This window comes from Mauremys mutica, chromosome 21 (genome assembly GCF_020497125.1).
Source record: "Mauremys mutica isolate MM-2020 ecotype Southern chromosome 21, ASM2049712v1, whole genome shotgun sequence".
Classification (NCBI taxonomy): Eukaryota; Metazoa; Chordata; order Testudines; family Geoemydidae; genus Mauremys; species Mauremys mutica.
This window is the reverse complement of record NC_059092.1, coordinates 10,275,564-10,289,870: the sequence shown is the minus strand read 5'-3', so window position 1 is coordinate 10,289,870 and position 14,307 is coordinate 10,275,564. Positions and strand designations below refer to the sequence as shown.

Sequence of the window (14,307 nt, the reverse complement as noted above, 5' to 3'; positions counted from 1 at the left end):
CAGTTTATATGCTGCGGGTTTACTTCACAACCAGAAGGGCTACTGCAGTGTTGCCAACTCTCATGATTTTGTCATGAGTCACATGATAATTATTGTTTTCTGTAAAGCTCCAGCTCCTGGAGTCAAGTGAATATGTGATGCTTTCAGCCTTCATTCGTAAAGAAAAAATAAGTTTCTAGCCCTCATGGCTGTGGAGAAAGCTTCAAAATTTGACTCCAGTGCACCCGAAAGGCTCAAAAAGAAGGCAAATAAAAAGAACACCAAATCTATTGGTTTTACATAATCTCATGATTTTTGAACATTTGGGGTTGGTGATACTGAGCTAGGAATGTCTGGCTTTATACATTGATGTTCTAATCTTGGGGAAAACATTAAAGTCCACAGAAAGACCCTCGCTCTGCACATTTTCCATAAATATGGTTTTCTGTTATTCCTGACAATGGCTCTGAACTAATGCCCCTGCAGCCTGAATCCAGAGTTGAACTTCATGTCTCCCTCATGGGACAAACCAAACCTCTGGGTCTGAACACTCCCAAACTTGGGTGTTTGAGATCTGGATCTGAACCTCCCCAAATTTCAGGATTCAGCCCACTGTACAAAAAGGTTCAAGTAGTGAACTCAGGTCCATTATCTGGATCCAGACTGTGGATCAGTCCAGTATGATGGGGTCCCAAATTTGTAGTTCAGTCCCTGCTCCTCAAACTCCAAAGAGCAGTCATGTTAGGCCATTTTGTATCTCTCCGCACTGACAGTGCTAATGGTGCTCACAAAAGTCAGAAGTTATTTTGGAAAAATGCTTTAGATTTGAACTACCTTGTTTGGTGGCCTGCGGGAAATGACTTTAACACGTTCATGGATTTTAAGCCTAGAAGGGACCATTCTGATCATCTAGTTTGCCCTCCATAACACAAGCCATAAGATTTCCATGAATTAATTCCTGCTTCAAGTCCAGTAGCTGGGCTTGAACTACAGCAGCTCTTTTAGAAAAACAGCTAATCTGGATTTTAAAATTTCCAGCGATGGAGAATCCACCACACTCCTTGATAAACTGGTCCAAGGTGTAATTATCCTCTTAGTTAAAAATTTGCACCTTATTTCTAATCTGAATTTGTCTAGCTTCAACTTCCAGCCTTTGGTTCTTGTTACACCTTTGTCTCCTAGGTTGAAGAGCTCTCTGGTACTAAATTTCTGTTTCCCATGTAGGTAGGGGGTAATAGGAGCCTATATAAGAAAAAGTCCCAAATATCGGGACTGTTCCTATAAAATCAGGACATCTGGTCACCCTATCTGTTCCCATGTAGGTAGATCAAGTCACCCCTTAACCTTCTCTTTGATAGGCTAAATAGACTGAGTTCCTTACTCTTTCACTATACAGCATATTTTCCTAGTCTTTAATCATTCTTGGGCTCTTCTCTGAACACTCTAACTTATCAACATCCTTTTGAACTGTGGCCATAAGAATTGTGCACGTTATTCCAGTAGTCGTGGCACTAGTGCCAAACACAGAGGTAATATAACCTCTTTACTCCTATTCAGTATTCCCCTGTTTATACATTCAAGGATCACAGTCCCCTTTTGACCACAGCATCCCCCTGAGAACTCATGTTCAGCTGATTATCCATCCTGACCCCCCAAGTCTTTTTCAGAGTCCCAGCTTCTCAGCATCCTGTAAATATGGCCTATGTTATTTTGTTCCTAGAGGTACGATTTTACATTTGGCCGTACTGGAAGGAATACTGTTTGCTGGCACCCAACTTACCAAGCACTCCAGATCACTCTGTATCACTGACCTGTTCTCTTCGTTATTTACCACTCGCCCGCTATTGTGTCAAACTTCATCAGTAATGATTGTAGGGGGTTTTTCTCCCAAATCACTGCTAAAAATGTTAAGTAGAGTAAGTCCAAGAGCTGATTCCCTACAGGATCCCACTAGCAACACAGTGGCTTGATAACAATCCCCTGTTTATAATTACATTTTAAGACCTGTCATTTCACCAGTTTTTAGTCCAGTTACTGTGCGTCATGTTGTTTTTGTATCATTCCAGTTTTTTAATCAAGCTGTTTGGTGGGTGTCAGGTTAGTTCCCCATGGACAAGTGTGAGCGCATCCCTTGTTTCTGGCTAAGGCTGTGAGTCTGTCACGGAGGTCACAGCTTCCATGACTTTCTGTGACCTCCAACTTCTGCAGCAGCCCGTGCTGGCTCAGGTGCTGCCTGGCTTGGGCAGCCCCTGGGCCAGCAGCAGCAGTTTGGGTGTGTGGGAGGGAGCTCAGGGCTAGGGGCCTGGGGTTGGGGACTGAGGGTGGGGGGCGCGTTTACCTCGGGGTGGGGAAGCTCCCCAGCTCCCACTGGCAAGGCTCCCCTGCAGCTCCCCTAGGCAGCGAGGGGTGGGAGTATGTGTCTCTGTACTGCCTGCGCCTGCAGGGACAGGTCCCATGGGCTGCAGCAGCCAGTGCTTGTGGTGGGAGCAGCAGAGTCTCTGCCATGGCCCCTGCCTCTGCCGCCTAGGAGCTGCAGGGATGCAGAGCTGGCCTCTGCCTGCCCTGCCAAGTGCCAATGCCCCCCCCCCCCCAACACACACAGCAGCAGCGGTGTCAGGCTGCATGCCGCAGCCAAGCCCCCCATCTCCCAGCACCAGTGGGGGTCCCGAGCCACCCATCCCCAAGCACCTGCAGCACCCCCAGACCACCCCTACCCAAGTTTTAGTCAGGGCAGATCATGGGCCTGTGAATTTTTGTTTACGGCCTGTGACCTGTCCATGACTTTTACTAAAAATACTCGTGACTCAAACATAGCCTTATTTATGGCCTCTGCTGAGACTAAGGTTATGTCTACACTAGGTGCTCCACTGTAAGATCGCTCGAGTAGCTGCTCTATGCCAACGGGAGAGAGCTCTCCCATAGACATAATAAAACCAGTTCAACGAGCAATGGTAGCTCTGGCGCAGGAGAAGCTCTCCTGCTGACAGCACTGTCCACATTACCACTTATGCCAGTGAAACTTATGTCATTCTGGGGAGTGTTTTCTTCACTGCCCTGAGTGACATAAGTTTTGCCGACATAAGTGGTAGTGTAGACATGGCCTGTGGCTATGTTTACACTTAAACCACTACGGTGGTGCAGCTCCAGCACTACAGCTGTGATGCTGTAGTGTGTCAGAGTCGACACTCACTACAGAGACGGGAGGGGTTCTCTCATTGCTGCGATTAATGCGCCTCCCCAAGAGGCAGTAGCTCCACCAACCTAGCACTGAGTACAGCAGGGGCTTAGGTCAGCTTAACTACTTCTCCCAGGGGTATGGATTTTTCACACCCCTGAGAGACGTAGCTACTCCAATGTAACTTTTCAGTGTAGACCAGCCCTCTGGGTTTGCTTTGACTACAATCAATAGGTGTGACTGCAGTGCAGGGCCACACACCCAACCGAGCTTCGGTGCAGGCTGTACAAAGCTGCACAGCACTCCTAGGGCTAGCCCATGCTGCCATGGCTTCACTAGATTAGATTAAAGCTAGCTCAGGTATATCAGCTCTAGCAGCAGTCTAGACATACCCTAAGGACTGAACAGAGCACCGGGTGAAGGTTTGTATCTTCTCAGTGGCTACAGGACCCATGGCTGTCACTTGGGTACTTTGAAGCACAGTGACTCACTCCCTGCATATGTAAATGCCTGTTTGAGGTTGCAGATAAGTGAGCACAAGGAAAGGCAACTTCTGAAGATAGACACTGACTGCCTGGTCTCCATGCAACTCAGGATCCTGAGTATTCTGTCTGTTCCAGCCAGACTCCATGCAGTTCCTGCATCTTCTGTGTAGCTATCTTGAGTGTGTCCCTGCAGCTCTGTAGATGTGCCAGTCCCAAATATATCTAAGGACCAGTGCTGGGAATGCTGAACTATGTGAATGATATCAGCTAGAATAATGGAGTGCTTTTCCCTATGAGTGACCCTGATGGGCCATGTGAGTGTGTGGAGGGGGGGATAGGAAAATATGGGAAAGAGGCAGCTTATTCAGCTTCAGAACTGACCTGGCGACCTTTGCAGGTTTATCAGAATGTAGGTGAACAAGTAAGCCTGATTAGTGTGTTTGCTGACAGTATTGATCCAACCATCATGTGATCTTTGAAGATCTTCCTAGGGTCAACAGCCTCTGATCAACTAATAAACCCTTGAACTTTGTCAAGACTTTTCCTAACTTGGCAATTAACTATCAATACATTGAGAGCACATGACTATGCCACTTAGGATGACCAGACAGCAAGTGTGAAAAATCGGGACGGGGGTCGGGGATAATAGGAGCCTATATAAGACAAAGCCCCAGATATCGGGTCTGTCCCTATAAAATCAGAACATCTGGTCACCCTAATGCCACTTGGTAACATCCATCTAATCACAGGGACAGTGCTCTCCTCTGCTAAAGACTCCAGTCTACACTTGGCAATTATTTCCATCTCTTGGCTCCTGGGCATGTGTGAGCCCAGAGACAAGAGATTGGCTCCTAAGGGGGTGGGGACTGTGAGTATGCAGCCAGATGGGAATGACTCCCAAGGGGCATGGGATCCACCTTCCAGGATGGGGGTATGAGGAAGAGTGCCCATTGTCCAGTCAAGAAGGGAGGCCTAGGTGCTCATCTGGCTGCCCATCAAGTCAACAGGCAAATCTATCGAGAGGAAAACACTGAAATAAAGGTGGAGGGTGCATTGTACACAGCTTGTGTGAAGAGCTGCAATAAAGCTGCTTCCATACGAGAGACCCTCTGCCGTGTCCTGCGTGAATCGCAGAATTTTTTATTGTGCTGGCAAGGCCGAAAAAGTACAGGAGAAAACAGTTTCGGATTGAACTGAAAATTAAATTTTTCATTGAACTGAAAAGTAAAACCAAATAAATAGTCGACATGAAAAGTTTTGGTTTGATTTTGAGCTTTTTTTGTTTTTACTTAAAAGTAAAATTAAAGGACATTTTGAAACAAAAAGTCATTTTGAATTTAAAAAAATCAAAAGATTTTATTTAGAAAATGTAAAAAAACCCAACATTTTAGGGATTTTTTTTTCCAGAGTGAACAATTTGGTGCAATCAACACTAATTTGCAAAATGTTTCAGTGCTGCTGAATCTGCATTTTTGACCCAAATACTTTTTTTTTTTTTTCAAAAAAAGGTCAAGCAGTTCTAATCCCCTGGGCTCCCAAAGAGCCAGTAGGGACCAGTTTAGTGTAGTTCCAACCATCTCTTTCTGCTGGGGTGACTTTTTAGGCTCTGGTCCAAGCTTATAAAAACATCATCTCCAATGAGTAAACCAGCAACATCCAGGAGAACTAGATGAACTTTTTACTATCCACTGCTTTCCTGGCATTTAATAACAGCTCAGCTCAAGCTACTGCCACAGAACAAAGGATACAGGGTGAAAAAGCTAAAGGCACCAAGTTCACTGATGTGCACAGCTCTCAAATGTGCACGAATACATACAAACACACACTGATGCAAACAGCTGTGGAATAAGCTCTCTTCTATATAACGCTCCCCCGCACCTCTGCCCAGTACACACAAATGTGCAAAGCTGGCATAGCTGGGACAGCTATGTGCCTATATACACACAACCACAGATGTGTACACACATACACCAGGAACAGCCCTTCTACCTATATTACCAAAAAAATAAAAATCACCTTTTAAGCCCCAATTTCAGGAATAAATGCCATCCCCTCCACCCTCAAGCACCCCCCACAAAGTGGGAAGGTCCCCGTCCTACGCGCACAGAAATGCAGACACACCAGTGTGTGCCAAGAGCAGTGCCAAGAGATTAGCTATAACCCAGAAGCTAGCTCAGGAGAGCAGCTCCTGGATGGAACTGGTTGGCACAACCTGGGGAGGTGCCAAGTAACCTTTTCACAAGCTGGAAACAGGAAATTGAATCTTGTAGCTTGCGCTGTGAGAGAGGGGAGCATCTGCTTTGGCTGGGTGACTGAGAGGGGAGGAAGAAGCCAGGATGCCCAGGTGATGGAGGGTGTGGGGCAGAGGAGCCGCACCAGGCAGCTGACTAGGGAGTGGGGAGACAGAGGGAGGAGTGGGGATGCCTAGGTGACGGGGTGGGGATGGGGGAGAAATGGCTGCTCCCCTGGCAGGGGTTAGAGAGAGAAGATGGAGAAGGAGGGAGATGTTTGTAGTAAGTGCAGGCCCTGATAAAGGCCCAGTAGGCCTGAGGCCTGAACTAAAGTAATGGACAAGACTTAGCTAAAAAGCAAAGTAAGGCTATGAGCTGAAGGCCGGCTCGGTTCACAGAAGCTGGCAAGGAAAGGGCTGATGTTGCATAAACATACATTCACCTAGCGTACCGAAGTATAAACACAGCACTAGAATACACTATACTGAAACGTTCCATAGATAATAAAAGGACAGGCCGACCCATCCCAATGACAGGGGCAAAAGGGTAAAATGATGGATAGAGTTGTTTTGATCGAACCAACATGTACAAGGTAAAAGGCAGCACCTTAATACGTAGAGAGGTTGAACCTTGCTGCGTAGAAGGGTTGCACCTCAATACGTCAGGTGTGATGTGTAACTTGTTTGTATCTGTGTATAAGAATGCATCCCTGGGGCGGTGTCTTTGTCCAGCCGAGGGGGCAGTGGAAAGTCCCACCACTGACTGAGCTGAGTCCATTGCCAAGAGGCACCTATTAGTAGTATGCCCGGTAGTCTAAGTAATCTACGGGGAACTGCAATCTGCGTCCGAGGTTGCAATAAACCTAGCCGACGTGACTTTGCATCTTACTAGACTCTATGGTTATTGGGGGTTCTCGTCGGGTCTGCTGTGTCAGCTATCTGCGCAGAGCTGGGACAGCACACAGAGGGAACACATGCACGCAGCCGAGTGATATCAACATTGGAGAAAGCAGAGCACCACACCAGTAGCATTCTGACAACAATGATCATGCCAGAACGGGGAGGGAGAGTACGAAGTTGCTCCTGTCTGGGGATGTGGGGTGAAGTGGGGTGGGGTGGGGTAGCAGAAGCTGCAGCTGCAGGGGGGATGGGAGAAGCATGCCCAGCTTAGCAGTCCCAGCAGGGTGCGCGGATGAGATGGGCTCTGGCTCGGTCTGCGGGGTCTTTCCCCCAGTTGAGTTTATCCAGAAGCCACGCCACTGCTGTATTTCTGTCCCAGTGCCGTATGCCTGAGGGGCAGTCTGCTGCGGCCATCACTCAGTTCACTGGGCAGCCAGCAAGCGTGACGGACAGGAATGAGGAGAACACCAGCTGCCCAGGTCTTGGGCTGCAGCCCATGCAGCAGGATGTGACAGAGGCGTAGGCTCAGGACAGCCACTCAGCAAGCAGCTCTAGGAAAAGCCCCCTGGGCAGGGGTCCTAGCAGGCTGCAAGTGACCCTGGGACTTGGAGACCGAGGCCCCGGCTGCACTGAGAGCTGAGCTGTTCTTGGACACAGCTCTGTCATGCACGGTTTGCCTGACCAGCCTGGACGGGCTAAGAATGCATCAGGGAGGTCAGGTTACAACACCCTCAGTAAAAGGTGTAGGCTTGATTCTCAGTTTCCCCATTCCTGCACTGGGAAGAAATGCAGTGGGGCAGATAAAGATAAGTCACCTTTGTGCTGTTTGTATTCTGGAGTCATCTAAGACATACCCAGCTCCAAGCATAAGTTAGAATAGCCTCAGGGTTGCTCTAATGTATGCTTTGTGCCCCATAGGCCCTGGGAAGCGGAGGTGAGCAATGGCAGAGAATAGCCAAAGTGCAGTCCAGTTATGCTCCCCAACATAACCCGATCTGCCTCCTACACGGGGGCTGAGAGTAAGTGGGGTGTAGAACCCTTACACCAGCTCTGCACTGGTCAGGGAAGCCCCTTTGTGCAGAAGGGCATTCTCAGGAGTCCATTTCCACTCATTTTTGAGGCCTCTTAGTGTAGCTGGGAATCAGCCCTGGAGTGTAGACAGAACCTGTCTGTGTCCCAGACCCAGGTTAAAGCCCTAGGGTAGCCAAGGTTTCTACCCATTGTGAAGCTGTACTTAGTCCCAGCTATGCTACAATTTTCACGGTGTTGTATCCAAACCCCTGTCCCTGTGACACCTACAGCATAGGCAGGGCCTGAGGCACACAGCTTTTTGTACTTTGGTTCATCCTTCCCCAGGCTCCTTTGGCAGAGGGATTTCCCTTACTGCCCCAGAATTCACAGGGAGCCGTTCACCAGGTGGCCAGTTCAAGCCAGCCTAGTAGTTGGTGACCAAAAGTCATGATACTTGAAGGCTGCTTGGTGGCCTGCATGAAATGAGTTGGTAGATCTCCGCCCGGCTATCCTGTGAACAGTGTCCGCATCACAAATCCCTTGGGACAGTTGTTGGTAGACAGACCTCTGTAGGGGTCGGAGGGCAGTTCAGTCCAATGGCCCATGCGGTTGTTGGCCTTTCCACTGAGGCTAGCACCGGTGCTTTTTGGTTAGGCAGCTGGTGAGTGAAATCACTGCCTATCACGCTGACCATTATTGTCTCACTGTTTCCCCGCTCTGTCTGTCTACAGCCACCTGTCGTCTCTTGTTTTATACTTAGATTGTCAGCTTTTTGAGGCAGGCACCATGTTTTTGTTCTGTTTATACAGCACCCAGTGATCCTGCTCCATGACTGGGGATCGTAAATACGACCCCAATAGAAACAAATAGTAAGAGGTGATTTAGACACCCAGCCCCACAGAACTGGGCTAACATCTCCAACTCATTTCATATATGCCACATCCATTTTCAGATACCACCAGCCTGCCTGGATTTGAACTCATGGCCTAGAGGGTCCAGCTATTATTAGCAAGTCTCTGAACCATCCAGTTCCTCTAAAGTAGCCTTTTATTCTCAACATTAACAAAGAACAAAAGCAAAACCAGAACCAACCAACCAAACAAACAAACAAAAAAAACCCAGCCCAGCTGATTCTGGAGGATTTTTGCTTTTCACTCCATGGTTTGAAGTCTTATTTTCGGAGTTAAATCCCTGGTAGGAATTTTTAGCACGAAGTCATAAACCACCAAGAAAACAGAGGTTATAATGACAGTGGAGTAACTACCTGGAGGGCGAGATATGGACTGTACATCCATAGAGGACACTAAGTAGAGGGGAGGAATATATTGAACAACGGAATATAATGGGATCTTGACTGGAACAGATATTTTGAGCACTTTAATTTGTTTCACTTTAATTGCCATTTGTCACCAGCACAGGGAGGCAGTAGGGCGCTCAGGTAAGAATCACTGCCAGCTCTCTAAAGCCATACCGGATATCAGATCTCATTAAGGAGCCTATTTACATATGGTTCCAGCGAAGTGTTTTGTAACGTGGCTTGGCTGGTCAGTGTGAATGCAGCCAAATCACACTGGAAGCATGTTTTGCCTGAGATCACCACCATTCCGACTTAAAAGCTAGCAGAGATTGGCAATTATATTCAGAATTACTCCAGATGTTCATGTATTTCATCCTTACCTTGGCTAGAATGTTTTTCTCAAACACAGTTCAGCCCAGTCCATGCTGGCTGGCCAAACCATACTGCAGAACGACTTAGCTGGAGCAATGTCTAAGCCAAATTTAAACACCACTCCTTTGCTCATTTCCCAACCCAGTGTGCGTGCAGATGGAGTGCCTACCATCCTGCTGCCTTCTAGCGCACAGTCCCCACCAGAGAGCGCTCTAAGACCAGGGTCAAGAGCACAGACAAATCAGAGCGGTGTAGAAGTTAGAGCCAGATGCAGTAGGATCTTTACCAGCTAGTAAATTAGCTCTGCCTGTACTTCTATGGGTCTGTTTTGTCTGCATGTTTTCAGGTCTCACCAGCCTCTGTGGATTTAGAGCCCTCCTTGTGCACGCTCCCTAATATGGCCACTGCTCCTGTCAAGATACATGCCAGAGAGATCAGCATAAAAATCCAGGTGATAACAGTAGTCGATCTGAAACTCAGGAGTGCAGAGCCCCCATCATCCCTCAAGCTTCTCATTCAGACTCATTAGAGATCAGGATCCCATTACAGCCTTCTCTGTGCCCCTTTCAGATCAGTATCCTGGCCCCCCACTTCCTCTTCCAAACCATGGTGAGAACAAGTTACTGCCTTTGCCTGTATTTATTGGCTTTCTGACACTGTTCATGTCACATCCCATAGATGCAAATATGGCTTTACTACTGGCTCTGTTTCTTTTTCCCTCCTCTTTCAGGATTGCTCTGAAACTGAAGGCTCTGTAAAAACTGTAGGGTCTCTTTGCAATCATAGGCATGGCATGCCCCCACTCCTGCACTGCCCACGGTGCCCAAGTCTTTCTGTTGGGCCAGCCAGACACTCTGAGTGGGTTTGGCATATTGTCGAGTTCCATGCTCAGGATCATCTGGTATTCTGGCATGCAGAGTGCCACGCCCAGGACTTGAAACAGGGAACACTGGGGCCCACAGGCAGCAGCGCAAGGCGTTGCAATCAAAGGTAAAGAGACAGGGAGCTGTTGGAGTAATCCCAGGACAGTGTCAAAGCAGCAGCAGTATGGGTCAGAACCAGCATCCAGGGAAAAACACTGTATTCCAGCCACTGATTTTTATGGCAGGGCTTGGGGTGGTTTTAGTGAAGTTAATGCTCAGTAAAGATGCCCTGCAGAGACCTTAAATCTTGTTTATCTAAAGAACAGGTACAGAATGTGCCTGAAACCCGATCAGGAGAAACCAGGGGGAGGTCAGGCTCTCCAAGCCTATTCAGACTCTGATCCTTGTGCTGGAAAAGGGCAGCAGTTTTGTAAAGTGGATTGGTAGGAACTACACTGAGAATTTAGCAACTCACTTCACATCAGTTCCCAGGTGGCAGCTTTTCAATCACTACCAGCCTGGGTTAGATTCAACCCAGCCACAGACAGCTGAAAGGCAGAGGGACCCCATTAAAATCCCCCCATTCCACTTACTGTTTTAGGGCTAGAATCAATTCCCATTTAAGATAACTGCAGTCTTTCAATGGGAGCTGGATCTGACCTTTCCACAGCAGTCCTGTCTCAAGACCTCAGTTAGCGGAAACACTGGGATTATTGTAACAAAACACTCACCCAGCAGAACAGATCAATGGCTGCGGCTCAGCTATTTGCTGGCATTCAAAGTGGAGCCAGGAGAGAGCAAGCGGAATTATGATGCTTCCCTGAAGACACTGTCTGAGCTAGGAGTAGCCAGAGCACCTGGTGAAAGGAATCTGGACAGTGATGTGTCTCATGGAGGCTGATGTGTATCTGAAGCTCTCTTTCCTTTTCCAAACTGCATCCCTGCCAGAAGCAGCAGCAGGGAAACATCCATGGTGTGAAGAAGGAACTGATAAAGCTCAACTGTCCCAGGAATGGCTGGCTGAGGTCATTCCTTGTCGGTTTTGGGGCGGCGTCCACTTTTGGGGAGAGGTGCATGTCTGGAGTCTGGGAGGGTGGAAGCAGGGTGAACAGCGGGGAGCATTATGGGAGGGGGTTGTGTGTCATGTAGAGATTCCGTCAATGTATTTTTTTTAAGAAACGTTACATGGTTTAATAAAAATTACTCAAGACTTTATTTAATACAAACCATTTAAACTCCTATAGCTGCCTTTCTTCCTGGGATCTCACAGCACTTTGCAAGCTTGAATAAATCAAACTGCACAAGCCTGCCAAGCAGAATGATTATAGATTATTCCCATTTTACACATGGGAAAGCTGAGGCAGACAGCTAACAGGCACAAAATGAGCTAGGACAGATGAGGCTGGGGCTGGAATGACTAATCCAAAGGCCATACAAGCCCTGCTTATGCTAGCATATTTTGCACCCATTATCAGCTGCCTTGTTGCTGATGATGGTTTAAATGCCAGCGCCTCTGTCTATACTTGGATGCTGTGCACTCAGTTTCCTACCATTGCTAAGGTAGGTTCAGTTCCACCAGTGGAGGAAGTTCTAGTGTACACAGTGGTCCAGGCAGCTGCAGGTGTTTTAAGCACTGTATCATCTAACCCTGCCCAGGGGTGGCTGATGTGACATTGGGAGCAGCAGACTGTCCGCAAGAGGGTGTTCAATGAAATTAAAAGGTGGCAAAATTCAAAACCGATCAAAGGAAATTCTTTTCCCATGAAATGTGCATTTAAGCGGTGGAACTCACTGCTGCAGGAAGTTGTTAAGGCTAAGAATTTGTAAGACTCAAAAACAGACTAATGTCTTATATGGATAACTGGATTTGTGTAGTACAGAGCCCAAGTGGCTTGGCTTATGAGGAACGTTTCAAAGGGCTAATTGGTTAGGGACATGGTGGCGGGGGAGAGTTGGTCAACGTATTGCAAGGGGATGCAACTTTGAGCAATGGGCTGAAACTGAGCCTAGGAAAAGGAAAATGTAGGGCAACTAGGAGGGATAACTGCTTAAAAGAGAGAGGGATTCAGCTGTGGAATAATGTCCCAAGGGAGTGCTGGAAATCCTATTGTTTGGGACTTGTGAAACTAGACTGGGCAAAGCCTTTTAGAATGTGCTGCAGGGAGCAATCCTACACTGACGGGAGGCAGAGGGGCACAAGAGGAAATGGCCTGCATTACTTAACAGGTATTTTCCACCACTAGCTTCCATGAACAAAGGGCACCATTGTATTCAGCATGTGCTCCCTGCACCTGCGCTGGGCTTCATCAACCCAGTTGCCCTTGGGCAACGTTCTTTTACAGGTAAAGGGAATGCTCCTGCGGGTCTGTGAGAAGCACCTGGAGCCTAGCTACTATACTGACTCAAACCCCGCTAAACCCATCATCCCCCAGAGCGGGGCAGAGAGGACACCCAGTTTGATCTAGAACGAGTCATTCACATACACTCCCCTGGAGCAGATTTCACAAACAAGACAGTGCATTGCAGACTCCAGAGGGCAGAGCAAATCCTGGATGAGAATGAGGGGCGGTGGCAAAGGAGAAGGGGAGCAGCATCTCTCATAGCTCCCCCCACAACCCCCATATTCAGCTTCTCTGCAGGCAAAGCTTGGATTAATAGAAAGCATATGGGAGGAGAGCCTGCGATCCAGGGCTTCAGGAGCTGCAGCTGAGGCAGTGAGGAACAGCCTGGCACCCATTCAGGAATGTGTTCACTGATCAAATAGCTCACGAATGGGGAGTGGGGTTGGGGAGAGGGGTTAAAAGGTACATGGCTCCAGCTCCAATGCTCCCCACCCTCCTGGTGAAATAATTAGTCATAATCCAGTCTGGAGAAAGGATTCCAAGTCCATAACAATGAAAGAATGAGAATCCCTAACAATGCCCTCCGCCCTGCCCCAGCTCTCACTCTAGACTCAGAGCAAATGGGTAGAGCCAGGCTCGTGCCCAGTTCAGGGCTCCGATCCCCTGATCCACTCTTCCCTCAAGACCTGCCATCCTCAGGGTGCTTCACTGCAGCTGTATTTGCTAGGGATGGGCCAGCAGCAAGGCCAAATGCTTCTGTCACCCTAGCCATGTCTGCGCGGGGGGTGAGGCTGGCATACCTGCAGCACTCATGGGTGTGGATTTTCACACACACCCCTGACCCCGCCCACCGTAGCTACGTCGACTTACCTTAGAAGTGTAGAACAGGCCAAAGTCCACGCACTCCAATACATGCCTCTCCTTCATTTTTCCACGCCATCACTTTCTTCCTCCTCTTTCCTTTTCCTTCCAATTTCTCCCCTTCTCCATGCCATGGAGACCCAGTCCACAACAAAGCACAGTGCTATAAAAATAAATAAAATCCAGCTGGGCATCTGATGTGGCACGCAGGTGACAACTGAAGAGCTGCCACTCAAAAGAACAGGACCATTGTGGTGGCATGGATATTTTGGGGGCAAGAGAAGTGGCTTGAAGTCTGCGGGGCTGATCCTAAATTGGTGTAAATCAGCAGTGAAGCTGCACTGATTTACACCAGCTGAGGATCTGGCCCTGAATTACTAAATCTGAGTGGGGTGAGAGACAGAGAAAGGCCCAGACTATACAAATGTCTCCTACTTGGAGAGAGTTTGGCTCCACAACTAAACTTCGTAATTCACACCTCTTTCTACAATGGGCCCAAGCTGGAATCCTGGATCCAAACACCTTTGAACTGAAATCCTAGTGCCTGACTTGGTTGAGAAAAAGGGGCTTTAGCCAGCACCTGTTATGCCTCAGTCCTGGCCACACTGACAAACCAGCACAGGAGACATCTCCTTATCCAAGCTTCCCTCTCACTGCGGGCTCTGGAATCCATGGCATTTAAGCTATTGCCTTTCCCATCATGATCCCTGAGAGCTGTGCCGATGGATGCGAGGGATGTTGCAATACAGATGAAGATACTGGGCCTGGCACTGCTTTCAAGTCCTTGCTCAC

The 14,307-nt window shown here is 48.2% G+C and overlaps 1 protein-coding gene across 2 annotated transcripts in view; it reads right to left on the bottom strand.

The window, feature by feature from the left end:
• The window catches only part of SLC25A33 (solute carrier family 25 member 33), a 55,693-nt gene that overhangs the window by 39,857 nt on the left and 1,529 nt on the right, over positions 1 to 14,307 (bottom strand). For both annotated transcript variants that reach the window (XM_044996092.1, XM_044996091.1), the window contains exon 2: positions 13,525 to 13,678. In XM_044996092.1, the coding sequence (XP_044852027.1) occupies positions 13,525 to 13,568 (44 nt within the window). In that variant the 5' untranslated portion in view covers positions 13,569 to 13,678. The remainder of the gene's footprint in view (positions 1 to 13,524; positions 13,679 to 14,307) is intronic.